Source organism: Amblyraja radiata, chromosome 41 (assembly GCF_010909765.2).
Source record: "Amblyraja radiata isolate CabotCenter1 chromosome 41, sAmbRad1.1.pri, whole genome shotgun sequence".
In the NCBI taxonomy this organism is placed as follows: domain Eukaryota; kingdom Metazoa; phylum Chordata; class Chondrichthyes; order Rajiformes; family Rajidae; genus Amblyraja; species Amblyraja radiata.
Window position 1 is genome coordinate 9,438,883 of NC_045996.1, and position 26,442 is coordinate 9,465,324.

The 26,442-nt window shown below is 48.4% G+C and overlaps 3 protein-coding genes across 11 annotated transcripts; 2 read left to right on the forward strand and 1 right to left on the reverse strand.

Moving 5' to 3' along the window:
• The first annotated feature begins 249 nt into the window (after positions 1-249).
• gemin7 (gem nuclear organelle associated protein 7) lies at positions 250-21,759 on the forward strand. Of its 6 annotated transcripts, none has more exons than XR_004410334.1 (3): positions 250-345; positions 1,824-2,323; positions 21,709-21,759. XR_004410334.1 is itself a non-coding variant. In XM_033014459.1 (2 exons), the coding sequence occupies exon 2, from the start codon at positions 1,834-1,836 to the stop codon at positions 2,233-2,235; it is 402 nt and encodes a 133-aa protein (XP_032870350.1). In that variant the 5' UTR covers positions 263-345; positions 1,824-1,833; the 3' UTR covers positions 2,236-2,767. The 6 variants fall into 6 exon arrangements, 1 of the variants encoding a protein (XP_032870350.1); XR_004410335.1 differs by having other exon boundaries at positions 277-349; positions 1,821-2,323; XR_004410336.1 differs by having other exon boundaries at positions 277-349.
• On the forward strand, positions 3,872-14,992 carry yif1b (Yip1 interacting factor homolog B, membrane trafficking protein). Of its 2 annotated transcripts, none has more exons than XM_033014455.1 (8): positions 3,872-3,971; positions 6,939-7,159; positions 8,512-8,616; positions 9,146-9,224; positions 9,701-9,758; positions 11,346-11,501; positions 12,202-12,295; positions 14,144-14,992. In XM_033014455.1, the coding sequence occupies exons 1-8, from the start codon at positions 3,917-3,919 to the stop codon at positions 14,297-14,299; spliced, it is 924 nt and encodes a 307-aa protein (XP_032870346.1). In that variant the 5' UTR covers positions 3,872-3,916; the 3' UTR covers positions 14,300-14,992. The 2 variants fall into 2 exon arrangements, with proteins under 2 accessions (XP_032870346.1, XP_032870347.1); XM_033014456.1 differs by having other exon boundaries at positions 3,872-3,962.
• Positions 16,990-25,874, reverse strand: c41h19orf54 (chromosome 41 C19orf54 homolog). Of its 3 annotated transcripts, none has more exons than XM_033014452.1 (7): positions 25,824-25,874; positions 24,871-25,215; positions 22,159-22,227; positions 21,520-21,644; positions 20,835-20,964; positions 19,584-19,654; positions 16,990-17,927 (listed from the first exon to the last, which is right to left on the reverse strand). In XM_033014452.1, the coding sequence occupies exons 2-7, from the start codon at positions 25,131-25,133 to the stop codon at positions 17,569-17,571; spliced, it is 1,017 nt and encodes a 338-aa protein (XP_032870343.1). In that variant the 5' UTR covers positions 25,134-25,215; positions 25,824-25,874; the 3' UTR covers positions 16,990-17,568. The 3 variants fall into 3 exon arrangements, with proteins under 3 accessions (XP_032870343.1, XP_032870344.1, XP_032870345.1); XM_033014453.1 differs by having other exon boundaries at positions 24,871-25,220; positions 25,824-25,851; XM_033014454.1 differs by lacking the exons at positions 22,159-22,227; positions 25,824-25,874 and having other exon boundaries at positions 24,871-25,343.
• Positions 25,875-26,442: the final 568 nt, after the last annotated feature.

Here is a 26,442-nt window from a genome sequence, read left to right on the forward strand (position 1 = left end):
CTTAAATGAAAGTGCTAGAACGGAAATAGTATCTAAATGACATCCTCAATTTCACTAGCTCCGAAGGATTTTTTTGTTGTTGTTGCCTTTGTTTTAATTCTCCAGAGCTGGAGAACAAAGCTCTGTCGGGTCTATTGCTGTGCTGCCTGCCAAAGATCTTATATGGAAGATCTTTGCTGCTTGCTATAGGATCTTTGGCCTTGATCAAAGATATAAGATCTTTGGCCTTGATTGGGAACAAATGTTCCGGGGGGAGGGTTTAGTGCGGGACCGGGGTAGCTGTTCGATGTTGCACATGGTCTGGCTTGGTTCCAACTTTGACGAAGGAGCAAGACAGAGCAGCAGGCAGGGAATTGTTCATCATAATGCCGCGGGGGAGCGGGAAAAGTCTAGAGGAGGGGGTAGAGAGGGAGAGGAGGATGAGCGGAAGGGAGGGGGAAGAGGTGAGAGGGATAGGAGGGTGGAGAGAGATAGGGGAGAGGGGAGGTGGAACGAGAGGGGGAGAGGAGAGGTGGTGAGGGTGGAGGAAAAGGGGAGGGGAAGTGGGGGGAGGGGAGGAGGGGGGGAGATGAGAGGGGAAGCAAATTAGCCTTTGTGCGATTCCAACTTTTCCCATGAGCTCAGTGCTGGTGAGCTGTCTGCTATTTACCAAAGATCCTATTTTACCTCTTTACCATTCTTCACTTTGCTGGAAGCTTATACCCAAGTTGCCTTGTTTATTTATCCACGCCGAGGGATGAGTCCACATGTTCCAAAGTATTTCCGCTTCCCTGCAGCTTTCACAGCGAGGAAACACTTTTTCTCGCAGAGAGTTGTGAGTGTGTGGAATTCTCTGCCTCAGAGGGCGGTGGAGGCAGGTTCTCTGGATGCTTTCAAGAGAGAGCTGGATAGGGCTCTTGAAGATAGCGGAGTCAGGGGAAATGGGGAAAAGGCAGGAACGGGGTACTGATTGGGGATGATCAGCCATGATCACATTTAATGGCGTTGCTGGCTCGAAGGGCCGAATGGCCTACTCCTGCACCTATTGTCTATTTCACCTGCATCTGATCCCAGTTCAGGCAATTTTGTGAGAAATGCACACATTGACTATGGGAGGAAGAGAATGATTGGCTGATATTGCCCGTGGGGGTGTACGAATGTGTAAATTAGGAGGCTGGATTTGTGTTGGATGTGCACAGTGACAAAAAAAAAACTGCTGGAGGAATTCTACCTGTGATGCTGCCCGCTGAGTTACTCCAGCATTTGTGTTCTCCGCAAAATTCCCGTATCTGCCATTCCATCTGTCTCAATTTTACTTCTAGAGGAATTCAGCAGATATGCAGCATTTGTGGAAACAAAGGGATGGTCAAGACTCTGCATTTGGGCACAGATGCTACCTGACTTGCTGAATGTCTCCAGATCTATGTTTTGGCTCCAGATACCAGCATTTGCGGAAACAGGTCGTTTGATACAACTCGTCCATGCTGACCAGGATGCTCCAACTAAGCTAGTCCCACCACTTTGTGTCTCCATTGCACCATGCAGAATTGTATTGCCTTGATAAGCACAAAAACTGACAGTGCGGAAGATGCAATTGAATTATGTGCTGGGGAAAAGAAACAACAATGCAGACAGCTGTAAATTAAAATGTTAGGCCTAAACAAGTGCTCGCTTTATTTTTAGAGCCACGGAACCAGGCCCTTTGGCCCAACTTGTCCATACCAATTTTCCGTGGGCCAAAAGGCTTATTTCTGTGCTGTATCTCTAGAGTAACGACTGTAAAAACATCCATGAAAATCCGAATCAATGGTCTAATTTGGATATTTGTGTTTGCTTCCAAGCAGCCTCTCCTGAATGACGTCCCCTGTGTTAGTTGTGCGTCTCCCACGGGGCCCGGAGGGACAGAGCCGAGGCTTTGACCCCACATCTGCCCGCTACCACGCCTTGGCACCCTCCACCATTCGAGCTTCGAACAACTGCTCCAGTGTCTGCCTGGCAGAGGAGCAGCGCTCCCGCTCTCTGCTCCGGGAACGCTTTCTGCAAAGTTTGATTACGATGACGAAGAAGCCGGTGACCTTTACAATGTATGAGCAGGTGATTGTCACCGCAGCATTCACCGCCTCTGACATTGACATCCTCAACTTCCAAGTCACGGCCTTGCAGACGCCATTAGGCATTCAGAAGGAAGCCTTACTGCGCTGTACTGACATCATTGCTTGTACATTTGACCTTGAATGCACTCCGACTATTTGTTAGAAAGGCTGTTATACCCTGTTACCTGTCTGGCTTGACCATGGTCGGGTCAGAGTCACAACACTGGGAATGAGATTTTTATTCCTCGGAAAGTGACCCGCTGAGTTGCCCCAGCATTTTGTGTCTATGTTTGGTTTTCAACCAGCTTATGCAGTTACATATTGAGCATTGAAATTGGGATGGAGAAACAAGGAAGTGCAGATGCTGATATACAGAAAAACTGTTGGAGTAACTCATCTGAAGAAGGGTACCGAACCGAAAGGTCACCTATCAATGTTCACCAGGGATGCTGCCTGACCCGCTGAGTTACTCCAGCACTTTGTCTTTCGTTGGTAATCCAGCATCTGCAGTTCGCTGTTTCTAAATGTTATTCCTTCTCCCATTGAGGATTTTTGCACCCATTCCATTACCTTTGTATCAGGAGGGGAATTACTGGAGGTCTGAGTTGAGAGGTGGAAAGTGCACTGTTATTATTAATATGTGCAAATTTGGTTTGTGCGGTAAAATTTTGAATTAAAATGTTTAGTTTATAAAAGCATGATTCCAAAATTCTCCATTCTTTGTTGATACAGATGTGTTGAATATGAGATTCCTCTTGCCATTTCTCACACCAAGATTTTCACACCAAGAAACACATATTACACATATAACAGAACTACTGTGAATGTGTGATCGATGGTCAGCATGGGGTCGGTGGCTGAAGAGCATGTTTCTGTGCTGTATTTTCTAGAACTAGAACTGAAATTATTTGCTGCTTCCCTATTTTAAATGTGTTAGAAACATAGAAAATAGGTGCAGGAGGAGGCCATTCGGCCCTTCGAGCCAGCACTGCCATTCATTACGATCATGGCTGATCGTCCCCAATCAATAACCCGTGCCTGCCTTCTCCCCATATCCCTTGATTCCTCTATACCCAAGAGCTCTATCTAACTCTCTCTTTAAATCCATCCAATGATTTGGCCTCCATTGCCCTCTGTGGCAGGGAATTCCACAAATTCACAACTCTCTGGGTGAAAACGTTTTTTTCTCACCTCAGTATTAAATGGCCTCCCCTTTATTCTAAGACTGTTGACCCTGGTTCTGTACTCGCCCAACATTGGGAACATTTTTACTGCATCTAGCTTGTCCAGTACTTTCATAATTTTATATGTTTCTATAAGACCCCCCCCCCCCCAACTCATCCTTCTAAACTCCAGTGAATACAAGGTATAATCTTTTCAATCTTTCCTCATATGACAGTCCCGCCATCCCAGGGACCAATCTCGTGAACCTACGCTGCACTGCCTCAAGCACAAGGATGTCCTTCCTCAAATGAGTGTTGGGCAAGTTTATAACCTAAACTAGGTGCACTCTCTCTGACCTATGCTGCCTGCTCAGGTGCCCATCGAGCTCGTCATCCAACACCAGACTTTAATCCAAGATTGTGACTTTAATTGCCTCAAGAATTAGTGTCGGCAGAAAACAAAAGAGACGTGCGATTAGACCCGCCCACTCGCCGGGTGACACTGACCAATCGTGGGGCGGGTGATGTCATCGCGCTGTGGGTCTCGTTTGTTGATTGGCTGGGTGGGATGTCAGTCATTGAGTGGGGGAGGTGCGGGGGACGGTGTGCGCAGGCGTGTGGCCGGCGTCCGCGCATGCGCTTTGCTGCCCCCGGCGGTTGGGGCGGGAGCTCGGCGCCGCCATGGACCACAACGGCAGCAACAGCGGCCCCGCCGGCTTCAGGCACCGTAAGTTACGTATGTGGCCCGCCTTTTTAAATTGTTGGCCACGGTCACGGTCAGGGGCAGGAAGGTTAACGAAATATGTGGTGGTTTTCCGCCGGGGGGGGGGGAGGATCAAGGGTTGGGGGGGAGGCGGGAAATGGGGCCGGGTTGACAGGGAGCAAAGGAGGGGGGAGGGGGGAGAGTTCAGGGGCCAGACAGGAGGGACTGGCGTCAGGGGGCTTCAGGGGAAGGGGTTTGAGGAGTCAGAGGCTGCCAAGACGAGAGGTCGAGGTCGGGGTGGGGGGTGTCAGGGGCTGGGGTCAGCAGGGGTTGGGGGAGGATCAATGGGTGACGGGATGGAGGGTCAGTGGATGACAGGGGCCGGAGCAAAGGGTCAGGGGTATTCGAGTCCAGAGTGAGTGCCAAGGGACCCGGGGAGAATGTCTGGGTCCTGGGAAGTGCCAGAGTCAGTAGACAATACTCACTCACTCAGCACGGCTTGTGGGCTCATTCACTCACTCAATAGACAATAGGGGCAGGAGTAGGCCATTCGGCCCTGCGAGCCAGCACGGCCATTCAATGTGATCATGGCTGCTCATCCACAATTAATATCCTGTTCCTGTCCCATATCCCCTGACTCCGCTATCTTTAAGAGCTCTATCTAACTCTCTCTTGAAAACATCCAGAGAATTGGCCTCCCTGAGGGAGAGAATTCCACAGATTCACTACTCTCTGAGGCAGAGAATTCCACAGATTCACTACTCTCTGAGGCAGAGAATTCCACAGATTCACAACTCTCTGAGGCAGAGAATTCCACAGATTCACAACTCTCTGGGTGAAAATGTTTTTCCTCATCTCTGTTCTAAATGTTATGAAGGCCAACATGCCATCAGCTTTCTTGACTGCCTGCTGTACCTGCATGCTTACTTTCAGTGACTGATGAACAAGTCCTGCGGGGAGTGTCAAGGGTGGTGCCAGGGTCCTGTGTGGAAGGTGTAGGCACAAGGCACCTTGAGCGGTAATGTTTGGGGGCGTAAAGGTTGGAGCGTGGAAGGGTGTGGAGTCTCGAGATTTGGGTAGGGCGATCGTGTGGGTGGGGGACAGGGAGAGCGGCTCTATGGCCCCATGGAGTAGAGTGAGGGGACATCAGGGTCATGGGGAAAGGTGTGTGGGTATGGTGGGAAAGGTCAGTGGGTGTGGAGCGGGTGCACGGGATAGATGAGTGCGGCAGTGGTGTGGTGCAGAGGTCTGTGGGATGGAGATAGTTTAAAATGCGAGTGTGAGGAGAATTGTGTCTGGTGGCTTTGGGGAAAATAGCACTCGTTCACTTCTCTGATATCCCTCTGACTCTGGGTAGGTAAGGATACACCAAATAGCCCCACAATGTCAGGAGAGTAATATGTTCCTCCAAAGATTCTGCATTTTGAAGCAAAACTGAATGGTTTGAGTGGAATTGGAGATTTGACCCTGAGATAACCGCTGTTCCTCAATTTTTAGGGAACTAATTTTTTTCTTTAGTTTCGGGTGGAAACTGGCCCTTCAGCCCACCATGTCCAAGCTGACCCATACACTAGTTCTATCCTACACACTAGGGACAATTTACAAAAGCCAATTAGCCTACAAACCTGTACAAATTTGGATTTTGGGAGGAAACTGGAGCACACAGAGAAAAGACGGTCACAGGAAGACCGTACAAACGGCGTACAGATAGCACCCGTAGTCAGAATCGAACCCAAGACTGGCGTTGTAAGGATAGTCCACTTACAACACGTGATTTGAGATTGTGGGTTTTATTTCTAGGATTTGAGATTTCAATTCTCATTCTAAAGACTAAGCTGACAGACTATCTTTTGAATCAAGTTTCCCTCTCAGTATTCCACACTTATTGTAGCTGCATTACTATCCAATTATCCTGACAATTTTATTAATACCACTCAACATACAATGGTATATTGAGCCTTTTTTTAAAATGTATATTCCTGCTAATCTTTCCATTAATGGCTCTATAGTACAGATACGGTGTAAGCTAGCCAGTTGGATACAAAATTGGCTTGGTGGTAGTAGAGGGTTGTGTTTCATATTGGAGGCCTATGACCAGTGGTGTTAGCAGGGATCGGTGAGCGGTGTCATCTGTGCTAAGGATTTGGATGAGAATGGTAAGCTATTTGTGGGGTGAAAATGAGAATCTCGTGCGACTTGGGTGGGGGAGGGATAGAGAGGTGGAATGTTGAACAAGTTTGTGGATGACACCAAAATTAGTGGGACAGTGGACAGTGAAGAACGTTGTCTAAGGTTGCAGAATGTAGATCAACAGGCAGCACAATGATGAAGCAATAAAAACTGAAGGGGTTGTTTCCATGTTGTCTGATTCCATGACGTAAATCTTGTGTAAATTCTGTCTGGGAATCATAGATTCCTGTAATGGTCAGTGGCCAGAGTGTCAACTTCATTCTGTGACTGGTTGCCTGTAAAGCGATGCTGCTTTTCTACTTGTGTTGCCACTTTCAGGGAGTTATGGACTAGCACCCCAAAGTAATTTTGTACATGAATGCTCCCAAAGGCTTTGGCATTCACTGCACTCTTTCCTCTTGCATTTAACCTTGCAAAATGCATCACCTCACACTTGTACAGATTAATTTCCATCTGTCTTTTCCCTGTATTTCCATCTCGTCAATAATCCTACTGAATCCTTCGATGACCTTCCGCACCGACTGCACCTCTGGCACCTTTTCTGTCATATTCAAACTTGGCGATCACCCCCATTTACATTTTCATCCCATGTTTTTGTGCAACATACTTTGGAAATTAAATTTTAGTTCCACGTCCAATCTCACCCTGTGCTGACTTTGTCAAACATGTCCCCTTGTTGGTTATTTTGCCGTGAACTGAGTTGTAGGACAGGGGTAGGGATTCTGGTGACTTTGAACAAGGCGGCACTGAGCAGCTGGATTTGTTCTGTTTGTAACCCTGGCCAGCTGACTCTCCCACTCTACATTGCAGCTGCCAAGGTGAGGACGAGGGTTCCAGGGCATCCCAGTCACCTCTTTGAAGACACCAGCGGAAACATGGATGCTCAGCCGTTCGAACCAGTGTACGAGGGACCCACGGCGGGCTTTGGCCTGGCGAGACCCGGCATCCTCAGCGACCCCATGATGTCTAACCTGGCGATGGCTTACGGGAGCAGCTTGGCAAGTCAAGGGAAGAACATTGTGGATAAAAATGTAAGGGGCTTTGTGACAGTGAGTGAAGGCAAATCAGAATTCTTCTCACAGCACATGGCATCATCCACTTTGCCATCTGAACCAAGGATGTTCAGCACACAGTTGGGGCGGCAAAGGGGCGCAGCGGTAGAGTTGCTGCCTTACAGCGTCAGAGACAGAGGTTCGGTCCTGACTATGAGTGCGGTCAGTACGTTCTCCCTGTGACCTGCGTGGGTTTTCTCAGGGAGCTGCGGTTTCCTCCCTCGCTCCAAAATCGAACAGGTTCGTAGGTTAATTGGCTTTGGTAAAATTGTAAATTGTCCCTTGTGTGTGTGTAATGTGCGGGGAATGCTGATCGTTAGGTCGGTGCAGACTCGGTGGGTCGAAGGACCGGTTTCCGCGCTGTACCTCTAAACTAATCTGAGCATCTGCTCTGGCTGAGAGTATGGTCTCAATTCCAATGACAGTGGTTGTGGAAAAGGATCACTGCTGGATACTGTGCACCAGTGGGGCAATGCACCACTCTGACTGTGGAATAAACAGCCACAACCATGGCAAACCCTTGGGTGAGGGAGTGATCATTTCCAAGCCAAAATCCATTGGCACCCAGCTAATCCGCACTGCATAAGGGTTGGGATTTCTGTTAACTCATAGAGACATACAGCATGGAAACAGGCCCTTCAGACCAACTAGCCAACCAAGATGCCCTCTCTAGTCTCACCTGCCTGCATTGACCAATATCCCTCTAAACTGTGCCCGTTTAGTTTATTGTCACGTGTACCGAGATGTAAGTGAAAGGCTTTTGTTGCGTGCTAACCAGCCAGCGGAAAGACAATACATGATTACAATCGAGCTGTCCACATCCATGTATCTGTCCAAATGTCTTTTAAATAAAATACAAGAAAATAGGACTGGGCCACTGGGCCCCTCCGGCCTGCCTCTACCATCCACTTTAATGAAGGCTAATCTACCACAGCTCCGCCTCCGTACCAGCTCCCGCACTTCTCAATCCTCGAATCTTTCAAAAATGTATCTACCCCCACTTTAAATATTTCTCTAACATTCATGAGAATTCCACAGATTCTCCAACTCGGCAGGAAGAGGAGGAGTGTGCCTGACCCAGGAACTTTCAGCCACGGGATCTTGGTCAAGAAATAGCTTCAAAAGCTTCGAGGGATCTGGGCCAAATGCAGGAGATGGAACTAGCTCAGGAAGACATCTTGGTTGACACGAACGAGATGGGCTGAAGGGTCTATTTCCGTGCTGTATAACTCCATGACTATAGGGCATAGTAGCCTTCCAGAAGCAGCATCATCCTCTGAAACTTGCTCAATTTTCAGTTACTGATACAATGTGCCTCTTGCTGCCCGCAGATCGATCGTTTTATTCCAATCAGCAGATTGAAGTATTATTTTGCCGTGGACACGATTTATGTTGGAAAGAAGCTGGGTCTCCTCGTCTTCCCCTACATGCACCAGGTAAGGAGTGAGGTCCTTCTCTGCATTTAGAAACATAGAAAGTAGGTGCAGCCTATTCCTCGCTGTATTTGTAAAGTCTAAAGATCATGAGGGGAATAGATAGAGTTGATCCACAGAGTCTGTTATCCAAAGTAGGGGAATCAAGAACCAGAGGACTTGGGTTTAAGGGAGAGAGAAACAATTTAATAGGAATCTGAGGGGCAACTTTTTCACACAGAAGGTGGTGGGCACAAGGAACGAACTGCCAGAGGAGGTAGTTGGGGCAGTTACTATAACAGCATTTAAAATACATTTGGATGGGTACATTGATGGAAAAGGTTTTGAGGGATATGGGCCAAATTTGGGCAGGTGGGACTAGTGTAGATGGAGCAGTTTGGTCGGCATGGGTGTGGGGCCGAAGGGCCTTTTTCCATGCTGTACGTCTTGATGGTTGAGCACAGGGTGATGGTGTTCCACAGTGACATGGAAAAGTGGAACAAGGGTCAGTCTTGGAAAAAGAATGGATGCTTTTCACCTTTTCTGTTGACAGAATTGGGAGGTACAGTACCAACAAGACACTCCAGTGGCCCCTCGAGTGGAAATAAATGCTCCTGACTTGTATATTCCAGGTGAGTGTCTGAACTCGGTAGTGCTCATAGTTATAACCAGGTCTATGGATTCTCACAGGGTCCTCACTATAGTCAACATTAGTCAGTCGGCGATATGGCGTAGCTTTACCATGCCAGTGATCCGGGTTCAATCCCGACTACGGGAGCTTGTCTGTACGGAGTTTGTACGTTCTCCCAGTGACCTGCGTGGGTTTTCTCCAAGATCTCCGGTTTCTTCCCACACTGCAGAGAGTACATGTTTTTTTTAGGTTAATTGGCTTGGTATAAGTATAAATTGTCCCCAGTGTGTTTAGGATAGTGTTAATGTGCGGTGATCGCTGGTCGGTGGGACGGGTGGCCTGTTTCCGCGCTGTATCTCTAAACTAAACTAAAATACCATAGAGGTACAAGTTGTTCCATGTGAACATGTTGAATTATCATGGCATGTTGTTGTGAATTGATACCATTCATGGTTCTGTTTCTCTTTCCTTCTCCAGCAATGGCATTCATCACATATTTACTGGTGGCTGGATTTGCTCTTGGGATACAGAGCAGGTAAAAACCTTTTATCACTGACAGTCGTGTCTCCCCATTCTCTGATCCAACAGTTGAGCATGTTTACGTGGTATGTCTGGAGTTGGAGTACTGCAGTAATCAGTGCTATGCTTAAAGGACATGAGCACCAGGAAATGTTAGTCTTTGGTTGGTGTGTTGTCTTGCCAGCCATGGACGCATATTTATAGATGTATTCTATTTTGCACGCTCCAGACTCTCCACCATTGACATCTACACCTCACGCAGCCACGGGTAAAACATCCAACATAATGAAAGACGTGTCCCATCACGGTCATGTTCCTCATCACCCCGATTCTGGCCTCTCTCCACTGGCTCCCAGTGCGGTTCCGAATCAATTTCAAGCTCCTCCTTTATGTATACAAAGCCCTTAACGGGCTTGACCCCATCTACATCAAAAGTGTGTTAACCCACCATTCCACCTCCAGGTCCCTCAGGTCGGCCGACTTGGGGCTACTGATTATCCCGCGGTCCAGGTATAAGCTCAGGGTCGACCGCGCTTTTGCGGTTGCAACACCTAGACTGTGGAACAGCATCACTCTTCCCATCAGAACTGCCCCCTCCATCGACTCCTTTAAGTCTAGACTTAAAACTTATTTCTACTCAAGCCTTTCTTGAGGTCCTCGGAGGGAGCGCTGTATGTATATATTTATGTATGTATTGTAGATCTATGTACCACTGTATGTAGCATGTTAGTACCTGCACTGATGTAAAGCACTTTGGTCAACAAGAGTTGTTTTTAAATGTGCTATAGAAATAAAATTGACTTGACTTGACTTATCAGCCTTCTGAACGATCCTTCCATAAGTTAGGGCATTGTCTGATTCTCCTCTACAACACTGTGAACATTGGACTTTGTCTCTGGATCTGTTGCGCTATAATGCTCAGAACAATATTCTGCACTCGGTACCTTTTACTTTGCTCCGCTGATTGTACTTGAGTGTGACTTGATTGTATTTATTTATAGTGTTATCTGATTTTGATTGGATAGCGTGCAAAACAAACTGTTCAATGTACCTGACAAGAAGCTCTTGTATAGAACAGGATAGCAATAACCAGTAAAAACAAGAAACTGCAGATGCTGGTTTATTAAAGAAAGACACAAAATGCTGCAGTAACTCCGCAGGTCAGGCAGCATCCGGGAGAACATGAATAGGTAGCACTTTAGGTTGAGACCATTCTTCAGATACTCCTTCATCTAACCTTAGTCAGATGTCACCTATCCATGCGCTCCAAATATGCTGTCTGACCCGCTGTTAATAACTAGGTTTAAATTGTCCATTGTGTGTAGGATAGTGCTAAGCGGTACGGGGATTGCTGGTCGGCATGGACTCGGTGGGCCGAAGGGCCTGTTTCCATGCTGTATTTCTAAACTAAACTAAATTCCAGCTGGTTGCTGGGAATACATGGGTAAATTGTGGAATGGTTTTCATTTCCAGTTGGGAGTTTGCCTCCTTGTGCTGTGGGTGGGATGGCTCTGCATTGTGTCACTGCAAGATGTGTCGAGCCTGCACCATTTTTTTCCTTCACGCCGAGCATTGACTAAGCTTGCTCTGTCTTTTCCCACAGGTTCTCCCCAGAGATGCTGGGCATGTTGGCCAGCACCGCGATGATCTGGCTGGTTATCGAAGTGTTCGCCGTCTTGCTCAGTCTGTACCTGATCACGGTGAACACGGACCTCACCACCATCGACCTTGTCGCCTTTGCAGGGTACAAATACGTTGGGTAGGTGTGTGTGCATTGGGGGTGGGCGGACAGGGCGAGTCTTTGGGCTGAGGCTGGGTCAGTTTGCAAGCATGTCCTGGCACTGAGTGGGTATTGGGTCAGGCACTGTGAAGGGCATCAATGACTTGGGTACATGTGACTCGTTACGAGAATGATCCCAGGAATGAGTGGGTTAACATATGATGAGCATTTGAAGGTACTGGACTCGTACTCGCTGCAGTTTGGCGGGATGAGTGGGGCCTCATTGAAACTTACTAAATAGTGAAAGGCCAGGATAGAGTGAATTTGGAGAGGATGTTTCCACTAGTGGGAGAGTCTCGGACTAGAGGCCATAGCCTCGGAATAAAAGGACGGATCTTTCGAAAGGAGATGAGATGGAATTCCTTTAGGTGGTGAATCTGTGGAATTCTTTGCCACTGACGGCTGCGGAGGCCAAGTCAATGGATATTTATAAGGTGGAAATTGACAGATTCTTGATGAGTTTGGGTGATGGAGTTATGGGGAGAAGGCAGGAGAATGGGGTTGAGAGGGAAAGATGGATCGGCCAGGATTGGATGGCGGAGTAGACTTGATGGGCCGGATGGCCTAATTCTGCGCTTAAAACGTATGGGAATAGACTACCATTGAAGTGGGAGGGTGGACATTGATAATATTGCAATGTTGCAGCCGCCTCATCTCTACTCTGCTTTCTCCCACACAGGATGATCATTGGAATCATAGCTGGGTTGATATTTGGAAGAATGGGATACTACATTGCTTTGGCCTGGTGCTGCATCTCAGTTGTGGTGTTCATGGTGGGTGTACTTCACTTCATTTCTCCTTTGGCTTCAAAAGCTCCACAAAAATATTTATCCCATTAAGGGAATAAAAATCTTTTCCCTCCATCTCTTTCTTGCAAATCAGGATTCCGACTGAGTGTCGGGGTTTAATTTGGAGATACATAGTGGAAACGGGCCCTTCAGCCCACCAAGTCTGCGCCGACCAGCGATCACCCCGTGCACTGGTTCCATTGTACACACTTATGTCCCTGTCCCACTTAGGAAACCTGAACGGAAACCTCTGGAGACTTTGCGCCCCACCCAAGGTTTCCGTGCGGTTTCCGGAGGTTTTTGTCAGTCTCCCTACCTGCTTCCACTACCTGCAACCTCTGGGAACTGCACGGAAACCTTGGGTGGGGCGCAAAGTCTCCAGAGGTTTCCGTTCAGGTTTCCTAAGTGGGACAGGGGCATAAGGACAATTTACATCAGCCAATTAACCTCCAAAACTGCACATCTTTGGAATGTGGAAGGAAGCCAGAGCACCTGGAGAAAAGCCACAGAGTCTCGGGGAGAACGTACAAACTCCGTATCGACAGCGTCTGTAGTCAGGATAGAACCCGGGTCTCTGGCGCTGTAAGGCAGCAACTCTACTGCTGGGCCACTGTGCTGCTCCTGGGTTGATGACTCTTTAGAGTAAAGTTCCAGGAATATCAACTCTCCTGCTTCCATTTTTGGCTTCTCTGCAGGACGGTTCTTGGAGCACTGACTCTCCCTTGGGTATGGCTCCAGGCTCAAGTGCTAGGGATAGTCACATCACATATGGTCAGGCCCTTCGGCACAACAGGTCTGTGCCATCAGACACCACCACAATTATCACCAATCCTATAGTAATCACATCGCATTGTCCCAAGGTCCACCAGCCACCCACCCACCAGTGGTCATTTACAGCGGCCATTTAATCTACCAACGTGCACGTCCTTTGTTGTGTCCTGGAGCACCTGGGGGAAACCCATGCGGTCACGGGAGATACACAAACTCCCCACAGACAGCACAGGAGGTCAAGATTGAATATTGGTCCCCAAAGGGTGAAGCAGCATCTACCTGTGCCAGGTGCTGCTCTCTCTCCCAGTCCCCTTTGTACCTGTCATTGCCCCTGAAGGACATTCCACCATCACGGTCATGAGGTTGTTCCAGTTATTGCCTTGTCTGCCATCCATGAACTCGCCTCCCATCCTGGGCTAAGTTGATGGAGACAGCATCGAGTCCACACTGACTATCGATCACCCGTTCACACTAGTTCCATGTTATCCCACTCCTGACACACCAGCGGCAATTTTTACACAGGCCAAATAACCGAAAAAACCCGCGCGTCTTTGAGATGTGGGAGGAAACCCAGAGGCGCAGTCGCTGAGGGAACGTGCAAACTCCACACAGGCAGCATCTGAGGTCAACCTAGAGCCTGCGTCTCTGGCGGAGAGGGACAGCAGCTCTGCCACTGTGCCATTAGAGACTCGGAGCCTTATGGCATGGAAACAGGCCGATCGGCCCAACTTGCGCATGCTGGCCAAGATGCCCCATCTAAGCTAGTCCCATTTGCCTGTGTTAGGCCCATATCTTTCTAAACCTTTACTATCCATGTACCTTTCCAAGTATCTTATAAATGCTGTTATAGTACCTGCCTGAACTACCTCTTCTATGGCACTCATTCCATACACCCACCATCTCCTCTGTGTGGAAAAAGTCACCTCTCGCTTAGTGTTTCTAAGGTCCTACTACCGATTGATATGAATTAAGTTAAACACCAATAACACAGCTGACCAGCTTCTCCCAGACTGTTTACTTCATCTTCACAATCCCTTAATTTTCTTTCGAAATATCTTTCAGATCCGGACTTTGAGGCTGAAGATTCTGTCGGAGGCTGCGGCCGAGGGTGTTCTGGTCCGGGGCACCAGGAACCAGCTGCGGATGTACCTGACCATGGCCATCGCTGCAGTGCAGCCTTTCTTCATGTACTGGCTCACCTATCACTTGATCAGATAGGACGCTTGCAAAGAAAACCCCCTGCGTTCCCTGGGGCTCGTTGATCTCCCACCGCGGTAGGGGTGGGGCAGTGGGTCGGAGAGCCCATCACCCCAGGCGGGTGACACAGGCCGGCTGCCTTCCTAGGGCCAGGGTGGGTGGGCCATCTCACTGAGCGAGATGGGGTACTTGTGTCTGTGCGCGGTTTGTGTGTATGCGTGCGTGTGTTTGTGTGTGCGTTCATCTTTGTGTTTATGTGTGCGTGTGCTTTCCCCTGGGTGACAGTCGTGGGATCATAAGTGATAGGAGTAGAATTAGGCCGCTCAGCCATTCAATCATGGCTGATCTATCTCTCCCTCTCAACCCCATTCTCCTCACTGCTCCTGACACCCTATCCCAAGTGAGGGTGTGACTAACCCATTCCTCATGAAGCAAGGAAATCGGAGGAAGTCGGGAACACAGGGAACTCTTGTCTTCTCAAAGGATGGACTTGGAATGTGGATTTAATCCATCCTTGGTGAACCTTTTCTGCTGGACTGCCCATATAATCATCCACAGGTTTAACTGATCACCTCCGCCCCAGATTACCAATGTGCAAGGAAACACAAGCTAATGGACATATCTACTGTGCTCTCTGCCTGCCGCACGATGGGATTTTTAAAAAAAATACCTATTTATAAACACATTGAGCAAATAAAAATTGTAATGTATTAATCGGTGAATCTTAGCCATTTATTTCAGCAGGACTGAAGAATGTTCTGCTCCTCTTTTCAGTTCACAGCCCATTTTTGTTCCAGTTTATGAGGTGGCTATTTTAGCATCTTTCAGTTAATTCCCACCACCACGCATTGGAGGCAGGGAGGATAGAACCTGGTTCACACTGGAGAAATAAATCTGGGGATAGCTGGTAACGGACCATAAGACAGGAGCAGAATTAGGCCATTCAACCCATCGGGTCAAACTCCACCATTCAATCCTGGCTGATCAATTCCCCCTCGACTCCATTCTGCCTTCGACATCTTTACTAATCAAGAATCTATCAATCTGCTTTAAAAATACCAAATAACTTTGCCTCCATAACCGTCTGTGGCAATGAATTCCACGGATTCACCATCCTCTAGCACCACTAATTATTTTCCTCTGAAGGTACGTCCTTTTATTCTGAGGCTGTCCCCTCTGGTCTAGACTCTCCTGTTACTGGAAACATCATTTCCAAGTACAGTCTGAAGAAGGGTCTCGACCCGAAACGTCACCTATTCCTTCGCTCCAAAGATGCTGCCTCACCCGCTGAGGTTCTCCAGCATTTTTGTCTACCTCCTGTTACCGGAGACATCCTTTCCAAGTACACTCTATCTAGGTCTTTCATTATCTGGTGGGATTCAATGAGATCCCCAGTGAGGATGTCACTGCGCCAGAGACCCGGGTTCAATCCTGACCTCGGGTGCTATCTGTGTGGTGTTTGCACGTTCTCTAACCGTGCGGTTTTGCCAGATGTGCTGTGACACAGAGCAGTTGAGAAGAGAATACCGAGGGTACACAAAAGTGCTGGAGAAACTCAGCGGGTGCAGCAGCATCTATGGAGCGAAGGAGATAGGCAACGTTTCGGGCCGAAACCCTTCTTCAGACTGATGGGGAGAATACCGATGTTGTGTTAGCACGAGTGCCAGGTCTTGCACCTTCCTTACTGCAGTACTGAAGGGCAACTGTTACCCATTTGATCCAAAGGATCATAAATCTGCAGAAATGTCAGAAATACAGCGTGGGTGTTGTGTGCAGGCAACGTTTTATCATGACGGGTAGGTCCAAGCGATGTGCAATGCTGTCCAAGTGTGACGAAGGGCCCCTGTCCTGAAACATCGCCATGTTCTCCAGAGATGATGCCTGACCCGCTAAGTTACTCCAGCATCTTGTGTCCTTTTTTCAAGTGTAAACCAGCAGTTCCTTGTATTTCCTGTGCTTTACAGTCGATATATCTGGAGCAGTTCAACAGTAATAATCAGCACAATGTCCAACTCCTCCAACATATTGCCTTTCCCCTATGTAAGCTGCATGCTTTAAATGATCGAGGTCTCAGCATTATTCAAACCCTCACAGTATTATAGAATGATCTGCAATGGAGCAATTGTCCATTAAAAGAACCTACCCTCTCATATAAGAGAGTGCAATCTGTAGCACTAATTTAAAGGGTGATGGAATTGTCTGTCTTGTCCTAGTCCACACTGATTCTCTCGTATAGATTCATACAGCTTGCAGGCAGATCCTTCGGCCCAAGTTTCCATCTGTCCCACCTGCCTGTGTTTGGCCCGGGACCCTCTGAAGCTTTTCTATCCACGTATCTATAAAAATGCCATTTAAATGTTGTTATAGCACCTCCCTCAACTTCCCCAGGTCTTTCCAAATATCGGGAAGGCGCTGAGGAAAAGTTGCTTCCTCACAGCACCAGAGACCCGGGTTCAATCCTGACCTTGGATGCTGTCTGTGTGGAGTTTGCACGTTCTCCCTGTGACCACATGGGCTTTCTCCGGGTGCTTTGGTTTCCTCAAAGACGTGCAGGTTTGTAGGTTACCTGGCCCTCTGTAAATTATAGGTACACAAAAATGCTGGAGAAACTCAGTGGATGCAGCAGCATCTATGCAGCGAAGGAAACAGGCAACGTTTCGGGCCGAAACCCTTCTGTGAAGAACTAGAACTCGTGTACGGGTGATTGTTGGTCGGCGTGGACTGAAAGGCTTGTTTCCACGCTGTATCTCTAAACTAAACAAATCCACCACCCTCTGAGTGAAAAAGTTGCTCTTCTAGACTGGCTCCCATTAAATATTTTCCCTTCCACCTGCAACCTATGTTGTACAGGTATTGATTCCTCTACTCGAGGTGAAAGAATCTGCATTCATATTATCTATTCCCCTCAAGATTGTTTTATACACCTCTGTGTGAAAAGGTGTGTTGCCCCCTTAAGCATCACTGCAAACAGATAAGGAGGGGGATTGTGAGCATGTCTTGCTAATTTCCTACATTAAAAGCAGTGACTTATGCCCCTGTCCCACTTAGGAAACCTGAACGGAAACCTCTGGAGACTTTGCGCCCCACCCAAGGTTTCAGTGCGGTTCCCGGAGTTTTTTGTCATTCTTCCACTACCTGCAACCTCCGGGAACCGCACGGAAACCTTGGGTGGGGCGCAAAGTCTCCAGAGGTTTACGTTCAGGTTTCCTAAGTGGGACAGGGGCATAATAGTGCTTTGTTTGCTGGAAGACCCTGAGATGCTGTAGACTTGATATGACAAAGGTTATTGTTCAGTTATTAGTAGTGGGGGTTGTCAGCTTTGATACTGGGAACAATGGCTGCAGGAGAATTACAACCCCACACAGCCCCAGCTTCACACCGCCGTCGGGCACGATGTAGGCCGTTCCGTCGTCCCCTCGCTTGGGACTAAATTCTGCCAGCTGCACATTGCTCTGGTGCACCCGCTCGTACTCCCACAGCTGGTACTTCAGACTCTTCCCTTGTTTGGCCAGCAGGTAGACCTCGACCACACGGTCCTCGGGGTAGGAGGCTCCAGCGGCACCTCCAGCCAGGTGGTGGAGGCCAGGGATATCACGGTCCTTCTCATAGACATCCTCCAGCAGTTTACACCTCAGTCCCAGCAGCACACCTGCACGACAAGAAGCAACAAACAACCCTGCTGAAATAGCTATTGTACAGGAAATTCAACTTTAGGCTATTCACCCATCCAGGTTAATTCCTGGGATGGCGGGACTGTCATCTAGCCTGTCCAACCCCTTAAGAATTTTGTAAGTTTCTATAAGATCCTCCCCTCAATCCGCTAGAATTTAGAAGATTGAGGGGGGATCTTATAGAAACTTACAAAATTCTTAAGGGGTTGGGCAGGCTAGATGCAGGAAGATTGTTCCCGATGTTGGGGAAGTCCAGAACAAGGGGTCACAGTTTAAGGATAAGGGGGAAATCTTTTAGGACCGAGATGAGGAAAACATTTTTCACACAGAGAGTGGTGAATCTGTGGAATTCTCTGCCACAGAAGGTAGTTGAGGCCAGTTCATTGGCTATATTTAAGAGGGAGTTAGATGTGGCCCTAGTGGCTAAAGGGATCAGGGGGTGTGGAGAGAAGGCAGGTACAGGATACTGAGTTGGATGATCAGCCATGATCATATTGAATGGCGGTGCAGGCTCGAAGGGCCGAATGGCCTACTCCTGCACCTATTTTCTATGTTTCTATATGCTGAGAGAATGGAGCAGCTGGGCTTGTACTCTCTGGACTTTAGAAGGATGAGAGGAGATCTCATTGAAACATATAAGATTGTTAAGGGCTTGGACACGATAGAGGCAGGAAACATGTTCCCGATGTTGGGGGAGTCCAGAACCAGGGGCCACACAGTTTAAGAATAAGGAGTAAGCCATTTGGAACGGAGACGAGGAAACACTTTTTCACACAGAGAGTTGTGAGTCTGTGGAATTCTCTGCCTCAGAGGGCGGTGGAGGCATGTTCTCTGGATGCTTTCAAGAGAGAGCTAGATAAGGCTCTTAAAAATAGCAGAGTCAGGGGATATGGGGTGAAGGCAGGAACGGAGTACTGATTGGTGATGATCAGCCATGATCACATTGAATGGCGGTGCTGGCTCGAAGGGCCGAATGGCCTACTCCTGCACCTATTGTCTATTGTCATCCACAGAGTCCTACAGCAGGGAAACCGGCCCAATTTGCCCACACCGCCCAACATGTCCCACCTACACTAGTTCAACATGTATGTATTTTACCCATATCCTTCTAAACCTGTTCTATCCACGTACCTGTCCCAATGTTTCTAAACGTTGCAGTAGTACCTGCCTCAACTACCTCCTCCAGCACCTCTTCCTATGCTTTATCTCTATCAGGAGCAAATTAGATACAGGTCCACCACCGATTTTCTGGCACCCTTGGTTCCCAAACCTTGCTGGATTATCCGTCGTACCGGACCAACAGAGGTCAAGACCTCCAAGAGGAGTCGGACGGTACCGGAACAGTACGCCTCAGCAGTCGGGGGACCGAGTTGGCCTCTGAAGTCGGCTATGGGAGTGGATCTGCCGGCTCCGGCCAGGCCAGAGATCCATAGCCCCGGCCACAGGGGGCAAGTTCGACCCGCCGCTCGGCCGTGGAAGTTACCCGGCACAGTTACAGGGGGATTTCAAGTGCGCTCTCGGAATTTTGTCCGGATTAAAGGAGGCGCCGCGGACCACAAACTGCCAGAATATCGGCAGTGAAGCTGCACTGTATCTTGTCAATTGCAATGGAAGGGAAGGGAAGGGGGACCCACCTGTGAGTACAGCCCAGTGGGCTCGGTGTCCTTTCTTCAGGCACGGCTCGTGGTTGAAATCTTCATCATAGCTTCCTGTCGTTATGGAATTACACCGATTTACTCTGTGTTAGCAGCATGCGCCCTCTCACCCGGCATTAGCAGTTCCACAGCAACCCTCGACCCCACGGATGTTTAAATGCGTAGGAAGGAACTGCAGATGCTAGTTTATACTGAGTTTATACTGGTTTATACCGCTTACATACTCAGCGGGTCAAGCACCATCTCATTCGGCCCGAAACGTTGCCTATTTCCTTCGCTCCATAGATGCTGCTGCACCCGCTGAGTTTCTCCAGCATTTTTGTCTACCTACGATTTTCTAGCACCTGTAGTTCCTTCTTAAACAAATTCCTTGTTGGGGCGTTGGAGGTGGAGATGAGGTGGTTGCTCTTCACCCTGTGGCCTTGGTTGGATTGGTGGTGTGTGGGACTGGTTGCCTTGAGAGTGTGGGGTCACTGTGGGGGGGGGGGGAGTGTGGTCAGGAGAGACTTGGGGGATTGTGGGGGTCACAATAAGACACGAGGCGATTGCTGGTCCACACTGAGACTGGGGGAGGGGAGGCAAAATAATGTCTGTGGAATTCTCTGCCTCAGAGGGCGGTGGAGGCAGGTTCTCTGGATGCTTTCAAGAGAGAGCTAGATAGGGCTTTTAAAAAATAGTGGAGTCAACGGATAGGGGGAGAAGGCAGGAATGGGGATATGATTGGGGATGATCAGCCATGATCACATTGAATGGCAGTGCTGGCTCGAAGGGTCGAATGGCCTACTCCTGCACCTATTGTCTATTGTCTAAGACACAGAGTGCTGGTGCTGCTCAGCAGGTCAGGCAGCATCTCTGGAGAATAAATGCCCCTGTCCCACTTAGGAAACCTGAACGGAAACCTCTGGAGACTTTGTGCCCCACCCAAGGTTTCCGTGCGGTTCCCGGAGGTTTTTGTCAGTCTCCCTACCTGCTTCCACTACCTGCAACCTCCGGCAACCTCCGGGAACCGCACGGAAACCTTGGGTGGGGCGCAAAGTCTCCAGAGGTTTCCGTTCAGGTTTCCTAAGTGGGACAGGGGCATAAATCCATGTTCTCCAGAGATGCTGCTGGACCCGCTGGATTATTCCAGCACTTTGTTTTTGTTTTTTTTTGTAACCCAGCATCTGCAGTTCCTGGTGTCTCCAGGTCAGTACGGGCAGGGGACACCTTGACGAGCGTTTCCAAGGATACGGTATTAACACGGGATAACCAGCCTTCAGGTGGCTCAGTATTCTGGATCTGTTGTTGCCCATTAAACCATCAGTGAGCAGTTCACCATGACATGTGAAGACCTCTTTGGCCAGGTTCACCATATTATCACCTGCAATCAGAAAATACACAAGAGACTGCCTTAGTCCATAAGGATGTCACAGTTTAGCTACTGTTGAAATATAGAAATTCTTAAACTAGTGCCTATGCCTAAACTAGTTCTGTGACCTACGTCACTGAACCAGGCTGAAGTAGAGAGGATGGGAGTCTATCAGATATGCGGAGGAAGCAGCGATATAAGTTCATATGTGAACGGAGTTAGGCCATTCGGCCCATCAAGTGAACTTTGCGATTCAATCATGGCTAATCCAGTTCATTGGCTATATTTAAGAGGGAGTTAGATGTGGCCCGTGTGGCTAGAGGGATCAGGGGGTATGGAGAGAAGGCAGGTACGGGATACTGAGTTGGATGATCAGTCATGATCATATTGAATGGCAGTGCAGGCTCAAAGGGCCGAATGGCCTACTCCTGCACCTATTTTCTATGTTTCTATCTATTTCTCCCTCCTAACCCCATTCTCCTGCCTTAATCCCCATAACCCCTGACACCCGTACTAATCAAGAATCTATCTGTCACTGTCTTATCTCCTGCTGCTTGTTATAGATACCTGAGAACATCTCTCCCTGAGCAGTGTAGTTATTCTTCACTGCACAGTTCACAATCTTCTCCAGACTCACGGCTTCAGATGCGTCCAGCAAGTGTCCAGCCATCCAGAGAGCAACCAGGCCGCACCTGGAATAGAAGAAAACCTTTGAAACAACAGAGCTGAGGAATGCAGCGATTTTATACCAAAGATAGACACAAAATGCTGGAGTAACTCAGCAGGTCAGGCAGCATTTCTGGAGAAATTGACAATAGGTGCAGGAGTAGGCCATTCGGCCCTTCGAGCCAGCACCGCCATTCAATGTGATTATCCCCAATCAGTACCCAGTTCCTGCCTTCTCCCCATATCCCCTGACTCCGCTATTTTTAAGAGCCCTATCTAGCTCTCTCTTGAAACCATCCAGAGAACCTGCCTCTACCGCCCTCTGAGGCGTTGCCTTTTTCCTTCTGTCAGAAGAAGGTCTCAAACCCGAAACGTCACCTATTCCTTCGCCCTATAGATGCTGCCTCACCCGCTGAGTTCCTCCAGCATTTTTATCTACCTTCGATTTTTCCAGCATCTGCAGTTCCTTCTTAAAAATATCAAGATGCCAATGATTTAGACAAATGAATGGTTTACAAATAAAAGGTAATGGCTACTTACTGTGGACCATCCTGGATCAATGAGGGCACCGGGTTGTTAATCAGCAGCCAGTTCAACTCTTTGCTAAAACTGAAAGAATAAAAATATAAACTGCTAAAATCTTAATTGCTGGAGGAGCACCTGCCACTTTGGTTCAGTATGAAGGGTTTCGACCCGAAACGTTGCCTATTTCCTTCACTCCATAGATGCTGCTGCACCCGCTGAGTTTCTCCAGCACCTTTGTCTACCTTCGATTTTCCAGCATCTGCAGTTCCTTCTTAAACATCTGCCACTTTGTAGCAGGTCACCTATGTTAATATACTGGGGATAAACAGTTCACAGGGTCCATGTTGAATAGCACGCAGGGTTACGATGTTCAATGTGTGCGGAATGGTAACACACCGGCCCTACAGCACCACATACCCGGGTTCGATCATGACTACGGGCGCTGTCTGTACCTTCTTCCCGTGACCTGCGTGTGTCTTCTCCCGGTGCTCCGGCTATCCTCCCACATTCCTACGACGTACAGGTTAATTGCCTTCTGTAAATTGTCCCTAGTGTGTGTATGATAGTGTTAGTGTGCGGGAATCGCTGGTCGGTGCGGACTAAGTGGGCCAAAGGGCCTGTTTCCGCGCTGTGTCTCTAAACCTAAACTAAATAGCACAAAGGGTGCAAGATTAATGCGTAAAGACAACAAGATGCACTGTCAGCCTCTAATCGGGTAGAAAGCTAACCTGCCGAGGTGAACAGGGCCAAGTCAAGTTTATTCGTCACCTACACATACGAGATGTGCAGTGAAATGAAAAGTGGCAATGCTCGCGGACTTTGTACAAAAAACAAACAAACAAACAAACAAACTACAAACAGAATGGAACAGAATCACATATATTCTTTAACATATTAAATATTGTGGGCGGAAGGAAAAAGGGGAAAGAAAACAGCAATTTAATAAAAACAGTAGAATGGTACAGTAAAGTTAGTCCCTGGTGAGATAGGAGTTTACAACAGGAGTTTACAAGCCTGCAACACGTGTGTTAGTTGGTAATAACATGCAATACTTGTGGTTTAAAATGCATTAGCGTGGATGTATGTTTAACTTGCAATGACACGCAGGGAGTGACACTGACTTGCTTTAACCTGCAGGCTATATTACTAATCTGTAATAGGAACATTCAGATTATAAATAAGACTTGACCCTTGAGCGAGTTCTGTCATCTGATCTGCCAGCATCTATGCCTCTCCCCGCTAACCCTTCACCCACTTCTTATCAAGAATCTATCTACCTCCCCATTGGAAGACTGCTTCCACCACCCCTTAAGGAAGAAAGTTCCAAACACACTCTACGCTTCAAGAAATAAAAGTGCCTCAACTCTTTCTTAGTACGGGTTGAATGGGAAGTAGACTTGATGGGCCAAATGGCCTACTTATGCTACTGTCCCTTTACATTGAAACAACAACCTTTACTTCTGGATTCTCCACAACAAACAATCCTCGCTACATCCACCCTGGCAAATCTCCTCATGGCGTATGTGTCTGAGTCAAGTCCCCTCTCACTCTTCTCAACTGCATTGGATGTAAACCCAGCTTGTCCAACACTTAGCTGTATTCAAGGTTCCTTGTTTGTGCCTCTAATCACACAGAGTTCAATATTATCATTGACTAGCATGTGGTAGTGGTTTATCTATTAAAATGTATTCTGCCCTTCTGCACCTTATTCTGTTCAGTGCTAATAAACAATAGACAATAGGTGCAGGAGTAGACCATTCGGCCCTTCGAGCCAGCACCGCCATTCAATATGATCATGGCTGATCATCCCCAATCAGTACCCCGTTCCTACCTTCTCCCCATATCCCCTGACTCCGCTATCTTTAAGAGCCCTATCTAGCTCTCTCTTGAAAGCACCCAGAGAACCGGCCTCCACCGCCTAACATAGAACATAGAACTGTACTGGACTCTCACCCACTGAGTTTCTCCAGCACTTTCGTCTACCTTCGATTTTCCAGCATCTGCAGTTCCTTCTTAAACACTGGACTCTCATCTGTTCAATCTCTCCCTGTAGTTAAGGCGCTGTAATCAAGGGATCATTGTGATAAACCTATTCTGCACCCTTTCTCCACATCCTCCCTGGAGCAGGGCAAGGTGAACCACATGCAATATTCCAAATGCTGCTGCAGTTATTGAAGGATACAGCATAGAAACAAGCCCTTTGGCCCACCAAGTCCACCGATCACCCGTTCATACCAGTTCAACGTTAACTCACTCTCTCATCCACACCAGGGGCAAATTAACAGAGGACAAATTAACGTACACACACACAAGCACTGGGATGTGCAAGGAAATTGGAGCAAGCCCACGCAGTCACAGGGAGAACGTGCAAACTCCACACAGACAGCACCCGCAGTCAGGATCGAACCCGGCACTCCGGCGCTGTGAGGCAGCTTCACTACCCGTTCCGCCACTGTGCCGGCCTATTGATATTAGCAGCCAGCCAGAGAGAGACAAAGGAGGTAACAATTAGCAGGGGATATAGACACAAAAGCTGGAGCAACTCAGCAGGTCAGACAGCATCTCTGGCAAAAAGGAATAGGTGACGTTTCGGGTCGAGACCCTTCCTCAGACTGAGTCAGGGGAGAGGGAAACGAGAGATGTAGATGGTGGTATAGAGAGATATAGAACAAATGAATGAAAGACATGCAAACCATTAGCAGGCTCGCATTGTTTAGGTTTCTGTACCTGTCAGATCGATTCTGGAATAGCGCCTTCAAATCTTCTCGGACATTTCTTGGCTTCAATTGACCTTCTGCAAGAACTTGGTACAGCTTCTTTGCAGGTGATGGTAGTGGGGTGGAACACGGTGGGGGTGGGGGAGGGGGAGGGGGAGGGGGAGGTAGATGTGGTTGCAAACTTTCTGATTCTGAAGAGATCACAGAGTTGTCCTCCCAGGAACCTGCCCTCCATTGTTGCGACATTTGTGTTCTGGACTTCGCACGCGACATCAGTTAATTTACGCTTCAATGGTTTCATTAGACAGGCTGGGCATCCTCTGAATGTTGGTATTTTTCAATCTGTATTTGCCAACTTTTCTTCAGTAATTGGGAATCCTGACCGACAGGTTATGATGCGTACGCAAGAGAAAAAATAGTGACAATTAGTCTAGGTTTTAATGCCAAACACATTCTGTATTCGTCACAGACTGGGATGTAGGGTCATTAGGGACGACAGATGGCACAATGGGCTAAGTGTTCGGCTGGCAACCGGAAGGTAGCCGGTTCGAATCCCGCTTGGAGTGCATACTGTCGTTGTGTCCTTGGGCAAGACACTTCACCCACCTTTGCCTGTGTGTGAATGTGTGTGAGTGATTGGTGGTGGTCGGAGGGGCCGTAGGCGCAGATTGGCAGCCACGCTTCCGTCAGTCTGCCCCAGGGCAGCTGTGGCTACAGAAGTAGCTTACCACCACCGAGTGTGACTGAGGAGTGAATGAATAATGCGATGTAAAGCGCCTTGAGTATTAGAAAGGCGCTATATAAATCCCATCCATTATTATTATTATTATTAAGGCAAGGAGCGGAGTAGGTGAGGAGAGATGAGAGAGTGCAGGATGATATTGAGCATGGTGCGGGAAGGGGAAGGCAGTTGTCACTAGGGAGGTTGTGCGGCAGAGACAGAGACCCAGGTTCGACCCTGACCTCGGGTACAGAGTTTGTAACTTCTCCCTGGGACCACGTGGGTTTTCTCCGGGAGCTCCGGTTTCTTCCCAGACGAGGAACCACTTTTTCCTTTTCCTCTCAGAGAGTTGTGAGTCTGTGGAATTCGCTGCCTCAGAGGGCGGTGGAGGCCGGTTCTCTGGAAACCAGTGTAACCAGTGTAAACCAGCATCTGCAGTTCCTTCCTGCACAGTAGTGCATGGGCTTGGACAGAGGAAGTGCTAAACTCAACAGATGGAGGGGGGGGAGGAGGGGCATGACGTCACCGCGATGGGGGCGGGACCCTTCAGGTCGCACCCCTCGCCCGATTGGTTCACAGCGTCGTTATTGACATCGGCGCCCACCAATCAGGTTCCGGATATCATTTAACGGGCCAGAAACGTTTAAAAAATTTTTAAAAACCAAGATGCGGGCGTTTATAACTGACAGGATGATTGCTGCCGGAGCGGCGGGGCGTGAATAAACTTAGTGAGAAACCGCGGGGTTAAAGGGCGGCGGTTATTTTGGGCGGGTCTTTGCGCTGCGAGGGGGGGTGATGATGGACGGTGGCGGCTGCCAATCAGCGCGCGGATGGGGCGGCGGGATTGGCCAATGGGGAGCG

Coding starts and splice junctions, on each gene's coding strand:
- gemin7 (XM_033014459.1), top strand. CDS start 1,834: ATGACGTCCCCTGTGTTAGTTGTGCGTCTCCCACGGGGCCCGGAGGGA.
- yif1b (XM_033014455.1), top strand. CDS start 3,917: ATGGACCACAACGGCAGCAACAGCGGCCCCGCCGGCTTCAGGCACCGT. Junction 7,160..8,511: donor AGAACATTGTGGATAAAAAT/GTAAGGGGCTTT, acceptor TGCTGCCCGCAG/ATCGATCGTTTTATTCCAAT. Junction 8,617..9,145: donor TCTTCCCCTACATGCACCAG/GTAAGGAGTGAG, acceptor TTCTGTTGACAG/AATTGGGAGGTACAGTACCA.
- c41h19orf54 (XM_033014452.1), bottom strand. CDS start 25,133: ATGTCGCGTGCGAAGTCCAGAACACAAATGTCGCAACAATGGAGGGCA. Junction 20,965..21,519: donor TCAGGGAGAGATGTTCTCAG/GTATCTATAACA, acceptor TTCTGATTGCAG/GTGATAATATGGTGAACCTG. Junction 17,928..19,583: donor CCACTGGGCTGTACTCACAG/GTGGGTCCCCCT, acceptor CTTGTCGTGCAG/GTGTGCTGCTGGGACTGAGG.